The sequence below is a fragment of the Ictidomys tridecemlineatus genome, chromosome 7 (assembly GCF_052094955.1).
Source record: "Ictidomys tridecemlineatus isolate mIctTri1 chromosome 7, mIctTri1.hap1, whole genome shotgun sequence".
Taxonomy (NCBI): domain Eukaryota; kingdom Metazoa; phylum Chordata; class Mammalia; order Rodentia; family Sciuridae; genus Ictidomys; species Ictidomys tridecemlineatus.
The window spans coordinates 149,556,374-149,578,351 of NC_135483.1; the positions used below are offsets into that span (position 1 = coordinate 149,556,374).

General features: G+C 33.2%; 1 protein-coding gene across 5 annotated transcripts in view; it reads right to left on the bottom strand.

Annotated features, from left to right (window-relative positions):
* Window positions 1–12,523, bottom strand: part of Pde1a (phosphodiesterase 1A) — a 322,491-nt gene extending 309,968 nt beyond the window's left edge. The window contains exons 1-2 of one of the 5 annotated variants that reach the window (XM_040294552.2): window positions 12,448–12,521; window positions 11,655–11,765 (exon numbers count right to left, since the gene is read on the bottom strand). In XM_040294552.2, the coding sequence (XP_040150486.1) occupies window positions 11,655–11,765; window positions 12,448–12,449 (113 nt within the window). In that variant the 5' untranslated portion in view covers window positions 12,450–12,521. Of the gene's footprint in view, window positions 1–11,654; window positions 11,766–11,992; window positions 12,171–12,447 lie in introns of those variants that run through there. The other 4 variants (XM_040294555.2, XM_021725976.3, XM_021725975.3 and 1 more) reach the window with 4 other exon arrangements.
* Window positions 12,524–21,978: the final 9,455 nt, after the last annotated feature.

A 21,978-nucleotide genomic window follows, 5' to 3' on the forward strand; every position in this document is an offset into this window, starting at 1 on the left:
GATAATCAGAAGTATTTATCTGATTTCAATGATATACTCTGACTAAATTCCAACTTTTCTACTTGGTCTTTTAGAAATTCAGTTTGAGTGTGATTATATTCTCCCAGACACTTCCCCTTCACCACTCTATACTTCTTTCATATTTAATTAAAGTCTTTTTACCACAAATCCCTTTTTCCTATTTTTTTTTTTAAAAAAGAAGACTTCCTCAACACTTTTGTCTTCACCAAAAAGACTTCTGGTTTAATAGAAAATGTACAATTATTACTCTACTTCAAAACCAGAGGTATAAACTCATATTTTATTCTAATTCACAGGAAAATTGGGAAATTTAGTAACAGCAAAATTAATGGTATTTGTTCAGTTTTGAACAGACAGCTATTTTATGTAAATCACAAATTAGAAAGACAAAGCAATATTTAAAACCAAAAATAAAAAGTTCTAATTCTTTTATACGATCAAACCAATTGCATAACGAACAAAGAGAGGCAAGGAAAAATTGTAATCAGATTGCTTTCTTATCAACTTTACATGATAAGAAACAATGAATGATAAAGGAAAATAATGCTAGATATGACTGAAAAATGGGAAAATATTTGTAAAAAAAATCCTGGATTAAGTTGTTAAAAAATATTTTATAGCATAACATCATTTACTGATGGTTGGCTATGCATTGACTGCTCATAGAATAGAGCTGACCAAATAAGCTGCAGTCTCACAGATGTGACTCCTTCCAATTAACTCTCTAAAAATTAACCAAGCTTAACTAATATGGTAAAGTGATACACACCCTAAATCAGCTCTGAGCTGTGAAGTTGTTGCTATCCTACTTCTCAGATTTCCACAATTTTATAAATCCCTTCTCTCTTTTCTTCCTGCGATTTACTTCTTTAGGTCAATTGAAATTCAGTAAATGCTTTTGAGTTCCTGAATACAAAACCTGAGGTTACTGTTTTTTTACCCTCTCCTACATCTAGAAAGATAATCTTGTATTAGAGTGGTTTGAACAATGGAAGAAATATGTAGGTGGGGAGGAATAAGATGCACACCACCACTTTGTCCTTTTTCTTTGTGATTGCAGAGAAGAGGCTTAGAAGACTGGGAACTGGGCCTTCCCATGCCCTGTGTGACCTGTTGTCAGGGCAACAGGATGTGTGAAGAGCCCTGGTCTTTCTAGTGCCTGTTGCTAGGGTAACAGGATATGAACCATCTTCCTTTATGCAACTATGCAGCTTCCCTGCCTTACTCTATACTTCTCGTCAATATTATGGGAAATTATTTTTGTTTATCAAAATCTATGAGCAATACAACTTCAGTGTACAAACCACTGAAAAAAACAGGTTTGGGAAGAAATACTATAAGTAAAGACATGTCATTGATATTTTTAACTAATGAAAATAATATGAAGAAAAATTTAATTGGACTGACTTTCTAAAAAGAAGGACCTCCATTTTTTATTTTTATAATCTCTAAAATATTTATTCATATTTGATTAGATCAAAGAAAAAATTTAAATGATAAAAAAGAAGGAGTGAGAGGTAGAGGAAACTGTTGAAACTAAAGAAGAATTATATTAAAAAAATTTAGAGGCTAAGAGCAGATTATGGGTATATATCAGTTAACTTTGTTGTATAATAATCTACACCACAACTTAGCGGCTCATAAAACAATAAACATCTATTATTTCCTCACAATTTATAGGGAATTGGGTGGTCTAGTCTGACTTCACTCACAAGTATGGTAATAGATTATCTGGTTGATTTGTGGAAAACTAGAGAAATTAAAGAAGAGATCTGCTGAAGAATAAAGTATAAAGAGGACCACACATACAGACACTTGTTCATACTGGAACCAGTAGGAGGTACTGGAAATTTTGTAAGTTCTAAAGTTAGAAAGGCATGCCCTGAACCATATACTAGCCATTTTCCATATGTGGTCAATATTCTCTTCAGGAATAATATGATAGAATTAAGTCCACTAAGTTGATTTTTCTGAAATAAAACTGAAGGAGTAAACACTGCTCACTTTTCTTCAGTGAACAACCTTCCTATATGCTTAAAATATTTTATAGTAAGAGCATAAATGGTAGCATAAGCAAGTATAAAATGCCTAATTTTAATCACTAGAATTCCTGGTTGTATTTGTGTAGGCAAAGAAAAATTTTCAGGGATAGACACTTAGACTTTACTACTGGGCAGGGTTTTCTGCCTCTATGATTTAGGGTACCAAAGGACAAATAAATAGTAAAGATTTTGCAAAGGTCCAGGCTTTGAGAAGGGCAAAATGTTTCAGGAAAATTCAAACTCTCTTTCCAACACTAGCTAGGATCTTTGTTCAGGTAAACAAATTGAAGAGGTAATGGTAGTACATGTCCTAGAAAAGGAGCAAAACACAACTGGCGAGTGTCTAACATCTAAAGCATATGCCAAGTGATAACTCCCTCTGGTATTCAGCTTTGAGTATGCAGAGCTAGGCAAACAGATGGCAGGGCTGTGGAAAAATCAAAACAAGAGAATAGTCTTTACCTCCTGAAATGTCAGGTTTTATAGTGAATCTTGAGTGTTAAGTAGAATTATCTAACTCAAGGTTAAGTGGAACAACTAAGTAGGAGTCTAAGAATCTGGACTTTTCCCTACTAACAGTAAAACATTGGCCAAGTCGTTTAGTGTCTTGGAGGTTCCGTTTTCTCATCAGAAAACTGGGGATAATTGTTCTGAGACATGAACCAAAAGAAAAATCTTCTAGAAAGTGTAGGTATAATTATTACCATGATTCAATCATCAGATGATTTTTTTTTAATTATCTAGACAAATCACAAATTGATACCTTAGTTGTATAGTTTTTTAAAATCTTACTCCAAATACAGTTTTGAACCAACTCTTAGAAAGTCCAATTTTGAGTGGACCAAAATCAGCACATTGTTGCTTTTCTAATGAGTTTATTTTTATTTTTCTCTAAATTATCAAGGACCTATTTCAAAAGAACTCCTTGATCACTGTGCTGATGCAGAGTTTAGTTAAGGTTGACCTCTGTTTTCTTCTTCTAAAGAATTGGGTGCTTAGAGATTTTGCTAATTTTTTCATGATCCTTTATAAACTTGTTTGAGAAACTATTAATATCAAAATTTCAACTAACAAAAATTATATGCATCCTTGAGCATTTGGGGGATCCTATTTAGTAAAAATTTATATTTTTACTATTTTATAAAATATAAAATAAAATGTATCTTTAAGTATCTTCAGGAAAGTATAGCTTAGGGGTTGAGGCAGAGGCTCAGTGGTAGTGCTCTTTCCTGGCATGTGTGAGGCCCTGGGATAGTTTTTCAGCACTGCATATAAATAAACTAAGTAAAGGTCTATCAACAACTAAAAAATAAAAATTTTAAAAAAAGAAAGGAGAAACCAAAATAGAATGTTTTATTACTTTGCCGCTGATGACCCATTATCATTGTTATGCCATTTTTATATCATTTTTATTCTTTAACTGTACTTATTCATGCCCAGATCAGATATGTGGAATAGGTGGTTCTCAACAGTCTGTAGCACTACCATCTGTTTAATGATATTAATGAACAGCTTCTTTCCTATCCAAAAAGCCTGTAGCACAATCCTTCACTGTATGGCAATGACGCTTGCTCAAATACTTAAATTTGGTTAGCGGATTGAAATAAAATAAAGCTCAAAATCTAAAAACATAATGGTAATATGTCATTTTGTAAAATAGGCTGAAGGATGGATATGACACAGGACAGCGATTACCCAGAAGACAACTCCATTGTAAATCAGACTCAGATTTGGGTAACAACAGACTTGAGAAATGATTTTTAAGCCAGAGTCACTCAGGAAATCAGTCTAGTCCTAAGTCATGCACAAACTCCATACCAAGACTGCCATAGGAAGTTGAAGTAAAGAGGCCATCAAGGCAGTTCTACCAGGGAAACTCTCAAAGCCAGCCCATTCTCCTCCACTAGCCTTAGACCCTGCCCCAGAGAAAATAATTCCTCAATTTTAACAGTTTTGGTGAAGTGAGACCTGGGAGCCCTTGTGAGGCTACTTTCCTAAGAAAGCCTCCTTTCCTCATCTAGCAGCTGCCCACTGACTGTAATAAGAAAAGCATCTGAGAAAAATACAGGATTCTGCTGCTGCATGTAGTATTAATAATAATAATAACAGCTAGAATTTACTGGATTCTAAACACCCTGTTAACCAATTTACAAACATTAATTTGTTTAATCCCCTAAATATCTGTGAAAAAGAGAATGTCATTATTTCCATTTACAGGTAACATAAGTGAGACATTGAAAAAAATCAAGCAACTAGGAGGTCATATAGCTAGTAAATAAACTAAGTAAAGGTCTGGAATATCCCCAAGAATGGGTAAAGTTATGGGAATATTAATAAATACCATAGCTTGCAGGCTTATTTTCTGCCGGGTATCGGTTGTTTTCACATTCTTTCATTGGAGTATATGCAACTCTTTTGACTGGTGAGTTGTGGAGAAACAATTGGGCCTGATGATACAAGTTTTTCTTCTCTAGGGGCAGGGAAGGGATTCTGCGCTTGTAGAAAGTATAGTCTCATCTGCTCTAGGCTCTGATGTAGATTTAAGAGGAAGATTTGGGCCCCTGCTGAAGAGTCTGCAGTTTGTGCAGTAAGTTGAATTCCGAGGAGTCCCAGCTTATTTAGCTGCACACTAAACCATGATCTTCCAATGCAGGTTTCATCTGCCCAAAAGAGGCTGATGCAGGAGGCTCTCAAGTTCAAGATCAGCCAGGAAACTTGGCAAAATCCTATCTCAAAATAAAATAAAAAGAGCCAGTAATATAGCTCAGTGATAGAGCACTTACCTAGTATGTGCTAGGCCTGCATTCAATCCTCAATATCATTAAAAAGAAGGAAAAGAAAAAAACAAATAAGCTCCTGTGTAAAATAGGCTGAAGGATGAACCTGACAGTACAGAATCAGTGAATATTTACTAATGTGTAAAAGAACAATGAATGAAATAATTGGATTTTTACAGATAAGGAAAGTGTAGTTTAGAAAAATTAATAATTTCTTCATGGTCATTGGCTAAAAATACAGGTGGCATTAGAAAATATCTGATTGATTTCAAAGTTTAATTTCCCTTTACCTTGTTTTATTTTGAGATGCAGTCTTACTAAGTTTCCTTAGGCTGGCCTCAAACTTACTGTATTTCTGCCTCTGCCTACCAAATAACTGAGATTACAGGTGTGTGTCACCATGCCCAGCTCAGAGTTCAATTTTTTAATCTCTAGGGTATTCCACCTCAACCCTCTTCATTATATAAACCATCATATAATGTTATCTAAAGTTTTAGATTTATATTAAATATATATATATACACACTCCAAAATAAGTTTTGTTGAGGTGATTTTCTTTAAATCAAATTAGTTTATGAGTAAAGGATAGATTTTTAAACTGATTAGCTTTCTTATTCCATCAGATGAGTCACATATTCAACTATGTAAGAAATGAGATTAAGATTGATATTTATCAACAATTTCCAAGAAAGATAGTATAAGCATTCTTCTCTAACATTTGAAGTAAATCCACAATTATATTGAGGTTATACCTCAATGTCAGAGCTCGGTAAGGAAACTGATGGTTTGGGTACTCAAGCCAGGGTTAGATGGAGGTATGCTGGTAAAGACCACAGAGTGATCATATGGGTCATAGAGTGATCTCGGGTATTCTCTACCTGGAGGATTGGTGTGTATGTCTGAGTGTGTGTGCGTGTCTGTTTGTATGTGATACAGGAGGACAGGAATGGTCTTTCTATCCTCTGGCAGAAGAGGTATGTTTTAGTTTCTTATTGCTGCTATAAAACATTTACCACAAACTTAGTGACTTGAAGAAAACCACAAATTATCTTCAATTCTGTAGATCAGAAATCCGATGCAAGTTTTGCTTAGCTAAAATCAAGGATCAGCAGGACTGCATTCTTTCTGGACACCTTGGAAGGAGACTCTCCTTTCTTGCCTTTTGTTACTTCTAGAGGCTACCAACGTCCCTTGGCTTGTAGTCTACTTTCCACATCTTCAGTGTTAGCAAAGATAAGTCAAATCCTTTTCACCATGCACTTCTGCCTCTTCCACTTTAAGAACCTTTGTAATTACATTGGGTTGACGTGAAATCCAGAATAATTCCCTGTTTTAAAGTCAGTTTATTAGCAACTGTAATCCCATCTCCTACCATAATCCCTCTTTTCCTGGACATTAGGACATAGGCATCCCTGAGGTGTCAACTAGTCTACCTATTCTACAGGGCCCATGAACTACATTTTAGAAGTACCATTCTAAATCCTTTTCTGGTGATCTTTCTGGGTAATCATTCTGAAAATGTCATCTCTTTTTGTTGCTATTTTTAAATATTTTTTTAGCTAAACATGAACAGAATATCTTTATTTCATTTTTAAAATTTTTACGTGGTGCTAAGGATCAAACCCAGTGCCTCACATGTGCAGGGCAAGTGCTCTGCCACAGAGCCACAACCCTAGCCCTCTTTTTTGTTTTGAAAGCAAGATGAGTAAGAGCTTTAGAGCTAGACAGATCTATATTTAAGTCCAAGTTTCATCAGTTGCTACCTGGGTAACTTAATTAGGATACTTAGTCTTAAGATAATTGACAGGTTTAAATAAGAATAAAAATATTTTATATCTTCACAGTGCTGACAACTGGTAGATGATAAGCAAAGATTATTCTCTTCCATCTTCTTCATCCTTATTCTAGCTGTGAATCTATCTCCAATTCTCCAGTTGGAGCTTTAGGCCCCAATTTGGCAGCCTGGTTGACTTTCTAAGTTTCTAGTTAGCATCAATATAAGATTCAGGATTTTAATGATTTGCAGTATTGATTAATTGATTGACTTAAAATATTTGTGACATTATCAGCTCTGTGCAAAGTACTGTGCTCAGTGGTGAAGATCTAAGACCAAACGCAGTGAGGGGAAGTTGGCTCTTGCACTCAGAATCTGTGGTCCAGTTGGAAAGGTAGATTTTATTAAGAAAGGGAAGTTTGGGTTATTTTATGAACCCAAAAAAGGAAATGAGGAATCAGGGAGGATTTTCTCTACATATGAAATTCAAGCAGAAATTTTGAGCATTTCTTAATAGGGTCCCTTGTTGACATTTAAGTAGGACAGCTCTTCTTGATAAAGGCATGCCCTGAGCCTTTACCAGGACATTTGTCCTGCCTTAACCCTACTGCCCACTAAATGCAGAAACACCTTAAAGTCACAACAACACACAACACAAAAGCCTCATGGGAGCAGGCATAACCTTGACTAAGGAAAAGAAATGTAAATAAAATGAGCAAAGATGGCGTAGAACATTTCTGTGGGTAAACCTGGAGACTGGTTGGAAGGGGGCCACAAAAGCAAGGCATGAGAGGAGATGAGGAGACTCCAAAGTTTGAACAGGTACAGAGATCTTGTAAAGGATGCTAAATTTTGAAGTTAGGGCAATAGAAGGCTTTAAGAATTTTAAGCAGAAGATTTAAAAGTATAAAGTTTATTTATTATCTATAATGCTGCTTTACCCTAAAATTTGATTCTAGTTTGTTCGGGAATACGGTGCTTTTACCTATGTCATTTACATGTTTGCCAATTTTTATTCTAAATAAGTGTTTGTGCTTACATATTCTTGGTAATGAGGGTCTAGGTAACTACATCTAAGAATTTTACAGCATACTGTGCTCCTTAACAATATTGGAATTGAAAAGCTATTATACTGTTCTTTCTTTCTCCTTTACTTTCTGCTTCGCTACATTTTACCTTTCTTTATTAATGATCATGTTTACCACCAATCAAAGAGAGAATAAGGAAAAAGAAAGGCCACTTAATGCTGCTCAACTGCGAAATTCACAATTCCAGATGTTAACATCTGGGCATTCTTCAGGAGAGGAGAGACAAGGTGGTATGCATCTACACATGTAAAATTAAAAATCAGAAAGTTGATTCCTAACTTAAATTTCACTGGTTCTAGTTCTTTAAAAAAAAACCTGAAGGAACTGACAACAAGTACTATGAAGTAGTAAATGTTACATTTTTGTATAGAGATTATGCTTTTGAGCAGCTCAAAGTTTCCTATATTCTATTGAATGTCTTTGATTTAGTTGTTCCTACAACTTCATGTAATTTTCACTGAAATTTCTACTTGATCAAGTTTTCTGTAAATACTGTCTCAAATTAAATTCCTAGAACAGTGATACTAACTGGGGAAAAAAGTAGTACTAGTGTTATTAAATATGATCAAATTTTAAATCTACAATTATTAAGCTTTGTATGTTAAAAGAAGAAAAAAACAGTACCATGACACAAAAAGGCATCATTCATAAAATTTAAAAAAACCCTACACATGAATAAAAGAATATAAAATCATCAAATAGGGGAAGGGGAGGTAGCACAGTGGTAGAATGCTGGTTTAGAGAACACAAGGCCCTCAGTTCAACCCTCACCACCATAAAAATTGAATAAAATTTTCAAGCTGACTTTCCACATGGGAATTAGTAAGTTAATAATCTTTGCAAAGACAAGCAATAGTTTACTTTCCTTAGCATATAAAAAAGGTTGCAGAGTCCCAAGAAACTCTGAATAAGAAATTTCATCCAATGTTGAGATAGCATGAGATGTAGGGAGCATTTTTCAGTCCATATACAATGGATAACTTATGGTCAAGTATATGATTTTTCAAAGTATACTTTGTGAAGGACCTGATGTCATAGTTATTTGCTAATATTTCCCCCATCATGGATGATGAGTCATAGTGAAGAATCCAAACTGTCATACTGAGTGACAAATTAGTGGTAGCAGATGGATTGAAGATAGCAAAAGAAAAAAAAAAGTTGTACCTATAAAAAGAAAATTAATAGAATAAAGCATAGAAGTCTTTATCAGAATGAGAGTAGGAAACTTTCACCTTTGTTCCCCAAAGGAATGGAACATCATTTTATATAATGGCTCAACTATTGTATGAGGAGATTTAGAAGGAATTTAATCAACTAAATGATGAAGAAGAATTGATATTTAATTTAGTTTAACAATGTTTCCCACATGTCACAAAATTTTAAAATTATTTTCATGGACTCAAAAGAAAGTCTAAAATGTTACGTGACAATCCTTGTGAAAGATTTTCTCTAAAGATTTTTCTGTAGTAGTCATGTTTTCCATACTTCAGGTATAATTGAAAAAAAAAACCATTCTTATTTCCATTTCTATTTTTATTTAGTCTCAAAATGCACATATTGTAAGCTCAGTTAAAAACAGAATATCTTGCTGAAATAAGTGAATGTATTTATAAAGATAGATGTAGTAAAAGATGTAACAAAGATGTAGTAAAAGACTAAAACTCTAATTTTCCAAACAAATGTGTAAAGTCCATCATTGGGTCTATTTTAGAAAAAATAAGAAAAATGATTGCACAATTGTTGATAGCTTTCAAGAGTAATATGATTTTAACTGTTGATATTTAAAAGTAGAATTTTAGGACTAGCAATTTATATGAGCTAAAATTATGTTTAAGTCAATATTGCATTTTAAATAGGCAAGGCATTTCAGCAATGGAATAGGGAGTCCCTCATATCACTGCTTTGAATGCAGATTACACAAAAGACCATAATTAAACAATTTGATAGACATTAGTAATGCAGATTTTAGATTAGAGCTTCTTGTTTTGCCATACCTACCCTGAAATACTGAAAATGTCTTAAGTCAAAGTACAAGTTAAATAGTACCAGAATGCAAATTTCTTCCTTCTTTAATATAAAAGCAGTCATTTCACTTAGTTCAATAATAAAGAGGAGAGAAAAAAAAGTTAATGGTAATTTACTAGCTCTATCTAGACACAGCCCCAAATTAAATTAGCTTATGCATATGTTGATGTACTCCACTATCAATTCCAGAAGGTCTGCTGTTGAATGACTCTGTCAGCCTCTTCTGAAACAAAATGACAGGTTCATCTTTGAGATCAATTGATAAGTGAAAGATAACTTTGCTCTAAAGTGTTAGGTCAAAACAAAATCACTTTTTAAATTTCTTATAGACTATACATAAATTTACCACCATACAGCTTCATACCTTCAGGTAACTACAGAAAAGCAGAACAAATACAAACAAAATATCCTGCCCTGTTAAAGAAAAAAAAAAATCTAAAACATGTTCTAATCTGAGATAGAGCTTTTTCAGTGCAGATGTTCATCTACTCATTAGGTTAGAACACAAATCATCTGATGACTGGTAATGTTTAATTTGCATCTATGCTAATTAATTTTGTGAGCTGTTATTTGCTTCAACGGGATTTCTTGTTTCTCTAGAGAATCACCACATTGAAAAACTGTATCATCTATATCTTCAGTAGTTCTTACAAACAGATTAGTTCATTCAAATGCTGTGAAGATGGCGTCCTTTTTTAAAAGTTATTCTTTGTTGTTTGCATTATTAGTGTGCTCTTATACTCATGCATTGTAATGCCATGTATTACTTGAAGTAGCAAGAAAGTATAGAGAGCATTATTTAAATTTAGAAACAATATTCAAATGGAGAAAAGTGGAAAGGTTGTTTTCTTCTAAAGTTTGATATAATTTTTGTTTTTCAAAAAGTATATATGAAAATAGTGACAACAAATTTATGCATTTTGTAAAATAGTATGTAAACACAGCATTAAAGAAACAAATCTTTAAAGACAGACATCTTCACATGGTGTGTATTCCTTTAGCTGTTAATATAGAAAATACTCTATTTTCCTTTGGGATATGCAAAGATATTATGCTGTTTCAGTGGACTTTAAATATTCATATTTCACATTTTTATCCAATTATTATTATTAGATCTGATTTTTGAATTGTGACATTATTTTTAAAAAGCATACAAACATAATGCTGTACAAAAATACTAAACAGGAGTTAGCATACACAACTGAAAAAACTTAAAGATGTAAATACCAAGATGATAGCACTACAATTAAAGTTTGACTCAGGTCATTACATTTCATATTTAACATAAATGTAAAACTCTTAATCCATTTTAGTAAGGGCTTTTATATACTGTGGGCTATTCTTTACTGTCAGAAGAAGCAAAGAGGTTAATTTACAGCCAATACTCTAATAAGTTTGGTATACTGCTAACATTTTGACCATATAAACATTTTTTTTCTCATAGAAATATTATTATTTAAGGCATAAAGGATGAGCACAATGGGTAAAATTATTTTTATCATATTAATCCTGACCTTGTTTTTTCAAAACCTAATTACCAGTCTTATTTCTCTATCTACTTACCTGAAGGAAATTTTATTTTAGCAAGTGCCTGGCAAGCAGCTTTCCTAGTCACTAGTTTGCAAACCTAAGCCACATATTTAAACAGCACATGCAAAAAGCATAAAAGAAGCCACGTAGTTTAACAGTGAAAGGACTTATCTAGGAGTTACCTTACTTTACACAAAATTTAGTGCAGGTGCAAAAGTCTATCCCGCTCTCAACAAGTTGTTAGGTGAGATGCACCGAGTTTAGAATTCAAGAGAAAATCCTTCCAAGGGAAACACTATTACATTCACAAAGGCAGATAGCACCCACAATTAGTCATATTAATGGTCAAATCTGTTGTGGGGGAAATAATACAGAAACAAGCGAAGAGCTTACTCACATTCCTTTCAGGCGTTGCCACATTTTTTCAGTCTGTTCTCCTATGAGATACTTATAAGTGGTGTTTTCCAATTCTTCAATTTCTGTAGCAGTAGATCCCATGATGATGCTCCTAGGGCAATACAGTTACAGTCAGTTTCAGCAGCTAGAACAAGCATTCCTCAGTCCACTACAAATCTCAAGCAGTTATACAGTAGCATCTCTTATGCATCACGAAAGTGCGGAGGTACAAAGCTGAGGGAAGCCTCTGCCAGATTTGCTATTGACTTTGACAGGCATATCCACAGCTCACCACATCACCCCCCTCAAGCAGACAGCAGAATAAACAGATGCTCTGACCTCACAGGAACAATCCGCACATGTGAGCTGCTACTGTACTACTGACCGACTAGTGCTCAAGCTCTCCCCACAAGCAGCTCATCTGTTCCTGTTCTGTGCACTGAAGCACATCAGAATTCCTACAGTTTACGAGCTCTATTATGCACGAAAGAAACGTGAATGACTTTCGCACTCCAGAAGAAGCTGAATTCCTCTCTACCAGCGGAAGGAGGGCAGGATGTAATAAGAAAACAGATGGTAGGAACCAGTACCAGCAGCACCACCCTGAGAAAAAAGTGCCTGCTTAAATGCCAAGGGTTTTGTCTTTTAATTGATCTGGAACCGACAGAAATATATCATGCTCAAACAATAAATGCAACAACAAATATTAAGGACAACAAAGAAAAAAATAGCACACAGAGCCATACAAAAGCAGATCACAGAGCTCCACAGGTTGTTATTGAGAGAATATGTACATCAACTGATGCTGTAATCACGCTAGTCACCTTCTCCTAGCAACTCCACACAGTAGGTAACTGCCAATTTAACCAGGGGAAAACACGGCTGCTGCACACAGCCTGCTCTGTGAATCCTTTGGGGATTAGAAAATAAATAAAACGAAATGAGTGTGAATGTGCGTGTGTGTGTGTGTGTGTGTGTGTGTGTGTGTGTGTGTGTTAAAGGAAAAGGGAGTGATATGTGTATGGGTGTATGTGAGTGAGTGTGTGTTAAAGGAAAAGGGAGTGGTGTGTTTATGTGCATATGTATGAGTGCCTGCATGTGTGTGTGTGTGTATAAGCAGAGGATAGGAGAGAAATTGATGCTGTACTGTTTGTGAATTTTAGAAGACAAATGAGAGCAAGTGGACATAAAAGGAATCAGAACTGAGTTGTCTGCCAAGCTCCCAACACATGGCGAGCTTTCTTTGAAACAAGCGCAGACCTTGAGTATGAGCTTCACAATAGCTATTGCTATCTGTAGGCTGCTGAGAAAAATGTACATAAATCTCCTACCTCTTGTTCGTAGGAGAATGGATAGAGTTTTATTCCTCCCTGCAAGAAAACTTGCTTGTAAACTTGAGATTTGTGGTACAGGCGTTCAAAGATCATAGAGAGGTAATTATATTCATTATTTATTGGGCATTTCTATGACACATACTGTTCTTAGTAATTTTGTAAGAATTAAAAAGGTAACATGCATTACCTTTTTAATTCTTACAAAAATGGCCTAAGGTAAATAATATTCACATTTAACAGTTGAGGAAACTGAAAAACAGAGACATTCTCCAGATATAAAACCAGTCCCTTAAAGTAGGCAATATTACTTTATTATCAAGAGTTTTCCAATATAAAATTTTTTGTCCATTCAAATTACATTGATGGCATCTAGTAGTCAGAATCATAATATGTATATAAAAATATCTTTGAAAATATTATATAAAATGCCTTCTCATTTAAAAATTAGAGGGGAGTAAAGCAAGGGACCTTCAGTTTTCTTTTCTCAGACAAGATGCTTCCAGAACGCAATCCGAATTTAATGTAATTAGCTAGCAGACAGCTTTATACAGGCAAAATCTCACTTCTGTGAGCATTTAACAGAATTGTCAGAAATAACTTCATCTTTGCTCTGAAACTACCAATTTTACCTTCACTGTGCCTTCATTTATAATCCTAGCTTCATTCATTTAATATGCTCTTACCTGATTTTTCTTTATTGAGACAGTTAACAAACATCTGAATTCTACTCTCTATGACAAATCATTAGCCAAAAATCTGCATAAAAAGCAAGCCTCCTATATTATCATATAGCTAAGATACCAAAGTCCTTGAAACCATAATCCTTTTCAGCCCACAAAATGATTTTCTAAATATGCCATGAAATTTCAAGCCCTTTCACAGGCCGGCCTACCAGTAATATTATAAGGTAAAGAATGAGTCCCACTCTGCTCAAGTATGTTCGGCGAATCTAACCCCACCATTACAACTCATTTACCCTTTGTTTTTACTTTCTTTACTGTCACTTCTACTGTATATTGATATTCAAGACCTGTGGGTATAATAATTGAGTCATTTTCTATTAAAAAAAAGCCTTGATTATTTCATTAAATGTTTCATAAAACAAAAATCTGATAAATACTAAACAGAACTGCTTATTATTTAAATCCTATACCAAGACAATCTTCAGCCTCAGGATATCAAAAAGTTACTTCAGTAAATGTAGAGAATTCAAAGCATTTTTTCTTTTCTAGTTTATAATTAATGTCTACAAAATGTGATAATAACAAATATAAAATAAATCACATTGAAAAAATATAATAGAACTCATGTACAACTTTTTAAAAAAAATGTGAGATATTGTATTCAGAAAGTTAAATCCCCCCAAAAGAATCTGACATAAAAAAAAAGATAAACAAAACAAGAATGGATTGTCAGAAATCAAAATATATATCTCAAAATAAAGCATTCTGGAGTAGGAAAGAAAAGTTTAGAAAAATCATCCTGAATAAATAGTAAAAATTAATTATGTCTCTTATCTCTTCTGTTTTCCATCCCTTTGCTTTAACTCTATATTCTGTTACAATGGGTTCCTTCATTCTTGTTTACCTAATGATTAATTGGAAATGGTGACAAAAATCTGTAGAATGATGTTAATATCTACCAATGCTGAGATATATAGAGAACAGCATACAATATGGATCCACACTACCTGAGTTTGAATCCCAGTTCTTTCACTGAAAGAATTGGGTGAGCAATTTGCTATTAATAATTAAGCAAGTTACTATTCTATGTCTGTTTCTTTATGTATAAAATCAGCATAATAACCTCATCTTCCTCACAGGTTGTTGTAGTAAATAAGTGAATGTATATAATGAATATTAAACAGTATCTGGCACACGTTGCTTTATAATTGTGTTTTAATTATTAGTGATATTATTTCATGATTTTTCTTCTTTACATTTTAATGTAATTATTTATTCAATAGATTTTTTTGATAATGAACCATTTCCCAGATAACCTGTTATAAACCTTAATCATTTTTATGCAATGCTATTGTTGTTGCTGTTGTTTGTTTAGGAACTGCATCCTTATGTGTAAGTGAGATTGTTCTAAGTGTTTGTGATACTAACTTCATTGGTCTCATAGTAAGGCTACACTGGCCTTACTCGTACAGGCTTTACATGGCATTATGTAACGAATGGTGAAATAAAGAATATTAAGCCTATAATTCCATTCCCTATAAACCATCAATCAATGAAAAAGATCAATGATGACATATTCAAAAGCATCATATTTAGAAAGCATATCAACTCACATATCCTTAAAATAATTTCATGAGTTATTATATCTTAATAATAGAAAAAGCAATTAGTGATTAAAATCAGAAATATGGCCTAGCAAAAGAAATTAAAAACAAAATTTCAATGAAGAACTAAGAAGAAATCATTTCAAATTAGAACAAGAAATCACAAGGGATCAAAAAGATGGCCCAAGAAAAAGTAAAGTAAATCCATCAAGAATCTTAACAGACTAGAAATATTATGTTATTGATAAAAGCATATTTTTTAAATCATTGAAAAAAGTTCCAGAGAAATTAATCTTTGTCAATAATTAAGAATATTCCAGAATTGGTGGAAAAGAAGAAAATTCAGTTTCAAGAAGCAAAGCACATTATAAATTCTTGGTAAGAATAAATCTAGACTACTGCCCCTGGACAATAACAGTGATCACCTGAAATAACCGAAAAGCAGACAGAACTAATTGTTTTTAAACCATTTGATATCAGACAACAAAGGACATTATCCTTAAAATATGGGAAACATGGGTTGGGGTTGGGGTACAGCGCTTTCCTAGCATGTATGAGGCACTGGGTTCAATTCTCAGCACCACATATAAATAAATGAATCAAATAAAGGTCCATCAACATCTAAAAAAATTTTAAAAAATAATGAGAAACAAATAAGGTGAACTGTATTAATTACCCTTACTATTTTTGAGAGAGTTTCCAGACCAGGAGTGAAGGAAATGGGAACCCAGATAGAAAGCAGAAAGAGAGAGAGCTCAAAGAAATACTGAATGAAATCTTCCCAAATGTGGCAAGAGACATTTATCTAAAGATTCAGGAAGGTGAGTGAATCTCAGAGTAAACAAAGAAATGCCAACAAAGATGACCTATGGTAGCCACTATTCTGAAAGCTTAAGACAATCTTAAAAACAATGAAAGAGAAACAAAATTTTACCTACAGTGGAGAAACAACAAGAACAACAATGGATTTCTCTTCAGAAATGGTAGAGGACAGGGGGAAGTGACAGGCTGTCAATCCAGGAAACTGTATTCAGTGAAAATACCCTTCAAGAGTGAAGCTGGTGTGTCTCCGTGGTAGAGCAAGCTGGAAGCCCTGAGTTCTATCTAGTACTACCACCACCACAACAAGAGTAAAGGTGAATTAAGATAAAGAAGAAACAATACAAGAATTTATCACCAGAATATCTACTTTAAAAGAATGCTAGAAGAAATTCTCCAAACAGAAAGTAAGCAATAATGGAAAACTGAAATCTCAGAAAAAGCACAGTAAGCAAAAATATGAATAAATATCATGGCTTTTCTTACCATCTTGAGTTTGAAAATGAAGCAGAAATTATAATATTATCCAATATGGTTCTAGGTGTCTGTAAAAAAAATATATAAGACTATTGTAAATAGGAGAGAGTAAAGGGATATAAATAAGGCTAAGATTGCTGTGTTTCACTCAAACTGCAAAAATGATGACAAATCAGCAGATCATGATAAGTTATGTATAGATGATATGATATCTAAAGCAACTACTTAAAAAACTATTCAAGAATATACACTAAAAATGGAATTCTCAAAAAATGTTCAAATAACCCATGGGAAGGTAGATAAAAGAAAACAAAGAAACAAAATACTGAGAGAAAACATATAAAGCGCAATTTAACATGATAGTCTTATGCCATAACATATTAGTAGTTATATTAAATGTTAATGATCTAAATATATCAATTAAAGGACAGAGATTGACAACTTAGATGAGCAAACATGACTCAACTACATGGTTACCTATAAGAAATGCACATCCAATATAAAGACACAAGTGGATTTAAAGTCAAAGGATTGGGGAAAATATATCACAATTACACTAATTAAATGAAATCATGATAGTGATATCAGAAAATTTAAGATTATAAAGCAAAAAAATATTCAAAGGAAAAAGAATATGTCCTAATTATGAGAAATTTTGATTCAGTAAGAGGATATAAAAATCATAAATATTTCATGCATATAAAAATAGAGCTTTAATAAACTACAAGCTAAAGTAGCAAATTCACAGTTCAATCAGATATTTGGTGGTATTCATTTTATAATTTATAGAACAAGTGTAGAGAAAACTAGTAAGGATATAAAAGATCTGACAACACTATGAATAGAATTGAACTTTGACACTAATATTACATTCTGCCTGGTACAACAAAACACACATCCTTTTAAAGATAATCACTGAAATAAGTAATTGATTTAAAAAATCAATAAAATTAATGTCTCCTTAATAGATATTATAATAAGTAATCAAGACCTGTGAAGGTTATGAGATTGTTCTATTTTTATAAACTATCCCATTAGCCTGCTGCATTTTCCTGAATACTAGTAGAAGGCACCTTTGGGAGGTAAAGAACCATACTTATTACTTGCAGCAAAGCAGCAGTCAAGTATCAACATTTTTGTACAGTGTCTTTGAGTCCCAATTCCCACAAGACAAGACAGTCAATAACAAACACACAATGGGCTATGTGCTTTAGGAGAGAAATCTTGAACTTAGGAAACCATGATCTGTATAATGAGCTGCAAGCATGCCAGATCTTTGCTCCAGAGGGAAATGTTATCTTTATTACACTAGATAGTAAAACAAGTCTATCATTTACTCCAGGGAGTTGCTAACATCACCAATATAGGATTCAGAGAATTATTTGCAATGCATATTACATAATCTATAAAGGTTTCATATTTAAAATAACTCCTAGAAATCTGTAACATAAACACAAGCAATTTAGCAAAAACATAGATAAAATATGAAAAATAAAGTCACTAAGGCAAAAGTAAAAATGAAAAATATGCATAATAGAAGGTGTTCATGATTCAGGGAAATTTTTAAGTGACTACAGATACCTAAACATATCCTTCCATACTAAATAACTTTTTTCTTCTCTTTTTTAAAAATTATAACTATTAGCACATTAACTGTACAAAACAATGTGTTTCTTGTGACATTTTCATATATGAATACATTATACTTCAATTTCACCCACCTCCCTATTATCTGTTATCCCTCATCCCCCTGTTCTTCTTCCCTTTGTTAATGGTCCTCCTTCTACTTTCATGTCATCTTTTTATTCCCCCTAAATTCCGCACAAGAAAAAAAAATGTTATACGTGTCTTTTTGAGTCTGGTCAGTTTCACCCATTTTTCTGCAAGTGACATGATTTTGTTCTTTATGGCTGAATGATACTCCTTTGTGTATATATACAACAATTTCTTTATTCATTCATCCATTGATGGATGTCTAAGCTGATTCCATGATTTGGCTATTTTGAATAATTCCATAATAGGCATGCGTAAGGTATCTCTATCATATCCTGATTTTTATTTCTTCAGGTGTATACCAAGTGGTATACCAAGTGGTATACCTGGGTCCTCTATTCTTTGCACTGTTGCACTGGCATATATATATGCCAATATCATGCTGTTTTTTATTACAATGACTCTGTAGTATATTTTGAAATAAGGTATTGTGATGCTTCCAGTATTGTTCTTTTTACTATTATTGTTATGCTTTGGGATTTTTTCTGCTTCCATATGAATTTTTTTTCTAGTCCTGTGAAGAATGTCATTGGTATTTTGGTGGGATTGAGTTGAATTGTAGATTGCTTTCAGTAATATGGCCATTTTGACAATATTATTTTGATCAGTCTATGAGCATGAAATATATTTCCTTCTTCTAGGGTCTTCTTCCATGCTTGTAATGTTCTTTGCAGAGGGTCCAGGGGTGTTTGTTTGCTTCCTTGGTTAGGTTTACCCTAAGTTTTGTTTGTTTGTTTGAGGTTCTTATAAATGGGATTGCTTCCATGATTTCATTTTCAATTGAGCTCATTGTTGATATATAGAAAATCAGTAGCTTTTCCATATAATGATTTTGAATCCTGCTATTTTATTGAATTGGTTTATCAAATCTCAAAGTCTTCTGTTAGAATTTTTAGGGTCTTCAAAGGATAGGATCATATTACCTGAAAATAGGATAATTTTCCTTCTTTCTTATTTGTGTCCCTTTTATTTCTCTTGTCTCATTGCTCTAATTGAAGTTTCCAGTACTATACAAAATAAGAGTGGTAGGAGTTGATGTCCTTGATTTGTTCCCTAATTTAGAGAAAATGCTTTCCATTTTCCCAATGGTGCCCGAGTGTTTTAATGATATGTTGAGTGGGGTTAGAAAGTATTTAATAAAGGATTTTTGTCTCTGTGTTCATCAAGGACACTGGCCTATGGTTTTCTCTTTTTGTTGTATACTTGTTAGGTTTTGGTAGTAAGGTAATACCAACTTTGTAGAATAAATTTGGAAAGGTCCCTCACCTTTCTATTTTATATGAGAATTTGAAGAGCATTAGTACTGGCTACTAGTTCTTCTTCAGAAGTCTTGCATACCCAATGATTTTGAGGGGAAAAAAACCTAGAAGTTACAGAACTGGTAAAAAGGTGGAGCAAAAGGAACTTTATTTCTTCTTGTTGTGAGCATTAGTAAGCAATTTACCAAAATCTAAAAACACATACACATACTCCAAAATATTTTCCTGCATATAGAAATGAAACTTAACACAGAATATGTATAGTGGTGTTTTTTCCCACAAGGGAGAAACAAAACTCTTTTTAACTTCCCATTACCTGAAAAATGAATAAATGTTGACATAGTCATAAAAGAGAATATTATATGACAATGACATATATGACTTACCGTTAAAAATGAAAACTATACACATGAATAAATCTCAAGAAAATAACATTGAGCAAAAATGAAACCCTGCTAAGTATTCAGATACTATAGTAATGTTTGTTTATTATTTATTATATAAGTACATATTCATTTCTTATTTACTAAATAAGAAATGAATATGTACTTAGTAAAAGTTTAAGGAATGACAACACCAAACTCTATATAAGGATAACCTCTGGAAAGGAAGAGGAAGCTATTGAGGGGAGGCACATTAGGTACTTCAGCTGTTTTGAAAGTATTTCATTCACTTCTTAAATGGGATATGAATATACAGGTAATATGCTTATATTTGTATTGATAACTAATTTAATTAGAATTGTTTTTTAATCTGAACAAAAAAGCTATGGTTATAAAAAGGTAAATAAAAATAAGAAATTAATGTAATGCTCCAGATATTTTTAATAGTTGGAATATTTTCCTGAGTAGACCAATTTTGCAAACAGAAAACTTCATACTTATCTAACCAAGAGAAGTAAAAACATATGTCTACATAAAGACACACACATTTTTATGGCAGAATTATTCATAATAGCCAAGAAATAGTTTATACGTCAAAAGCATCTTTCTGGATAACGTCTCCCCCTGCTATTCTTCTCAATGATTTTACTCCAGCCACACTGGTCATTTTTTCCCCCCTATTGTTTTAACATCCATGGCAACTACTGTTTTCTCTCACAACACCTGTCTCCTCTATCTTCAAATATACGCTGTTACTAGAATCCTTGGTCTGTCCTTTCAAACTGAAATACCAGACCACATCAAATAGCCCTTCCAATCATGTTGCCCTGTGTTGACATAGCAGGTGCGTTGGTATGGTGATGTGTTACTACTTCTCAAGTGTGAGCTCCAAGAAAATAGGAACTATATTTGTCTTGCTTACTGATATATTCACAGAACCTAGAACAGTGTTTGGATAATAGTGTTCCACCAATATTTTTTAATTAACTGCATTAACAACCTTATCTTCCATAATCATTGTAAGGAGTAAGGTATAATACATGAAAAGATATCAGCATGCACTATTAATTCCGATAATTTGAAATTTTATTTTACTCTGATATTTTTAATTTTTTTTTAAATTGGACCCTATGTTTTTAATCTACTTCAAAAAATATTTTAAAAAGTCTTCAGTTACTTGGCTTTTTCCAGGTGTTGTGCTTTTATATCAAAAGTTATCAAATTTATCTTAATAGACCCTAGAGAAGAGACCAGCTTCAACAACATGAACAAACATTTTAAACCTAATTATTCTCTTTAAGTATTTTAAGACTAGTGCTCCTTTATTAACAGCACTTGTTAAAACTAGTTGAATCAAATATAAACAATATCATATTTTGGAACACTAGGTGGTAAGTGGCAAAAGTACTTATTCGACATAATCAAACATTACCATACAAGCTAAGAGTTGAGCCTATAATAGTAATGAGTTATGGCTACACCCAACATTCATGTCTCTACCCTTCAGGAACTCAATTCCCCACCGTGAATTATGTCAAAATCAATCTACAGCATTAACAATGGCTAGAGCATCCTAATCATCTTTAAAGGATCTCATTTGCAAGATCACCAAATATAGATAAAACATACTATTTTTGTGAGACTTATTTAGAGTGAATCCCTAAGTTATCTGAATCAAACTTAAATTCTATAAAATATAAATCACACAGAAGCAAAGGAGGCTCTGGTGCCATCACAAATACTTGGAAATTTCAAGATTTTCTTTGTATTCCAACCAAGCTTCCAGGCCAAATAGCAGGCTTTCATTTGTTTTATTTTGAGTCCCCAGATTTAACAGTGAGCTTTCACAGGCAGTACAGGGGTCACATACCAAAGTTCTGAGAATTTCAAACCAAAAAGAAACATTTTTGAATCTAACTCTTCTCATTTTCAAAGCAACAAAATAAAAGCAAATAACATTCCCATTCTAACTTACAAGTTACCTGTGAGAATA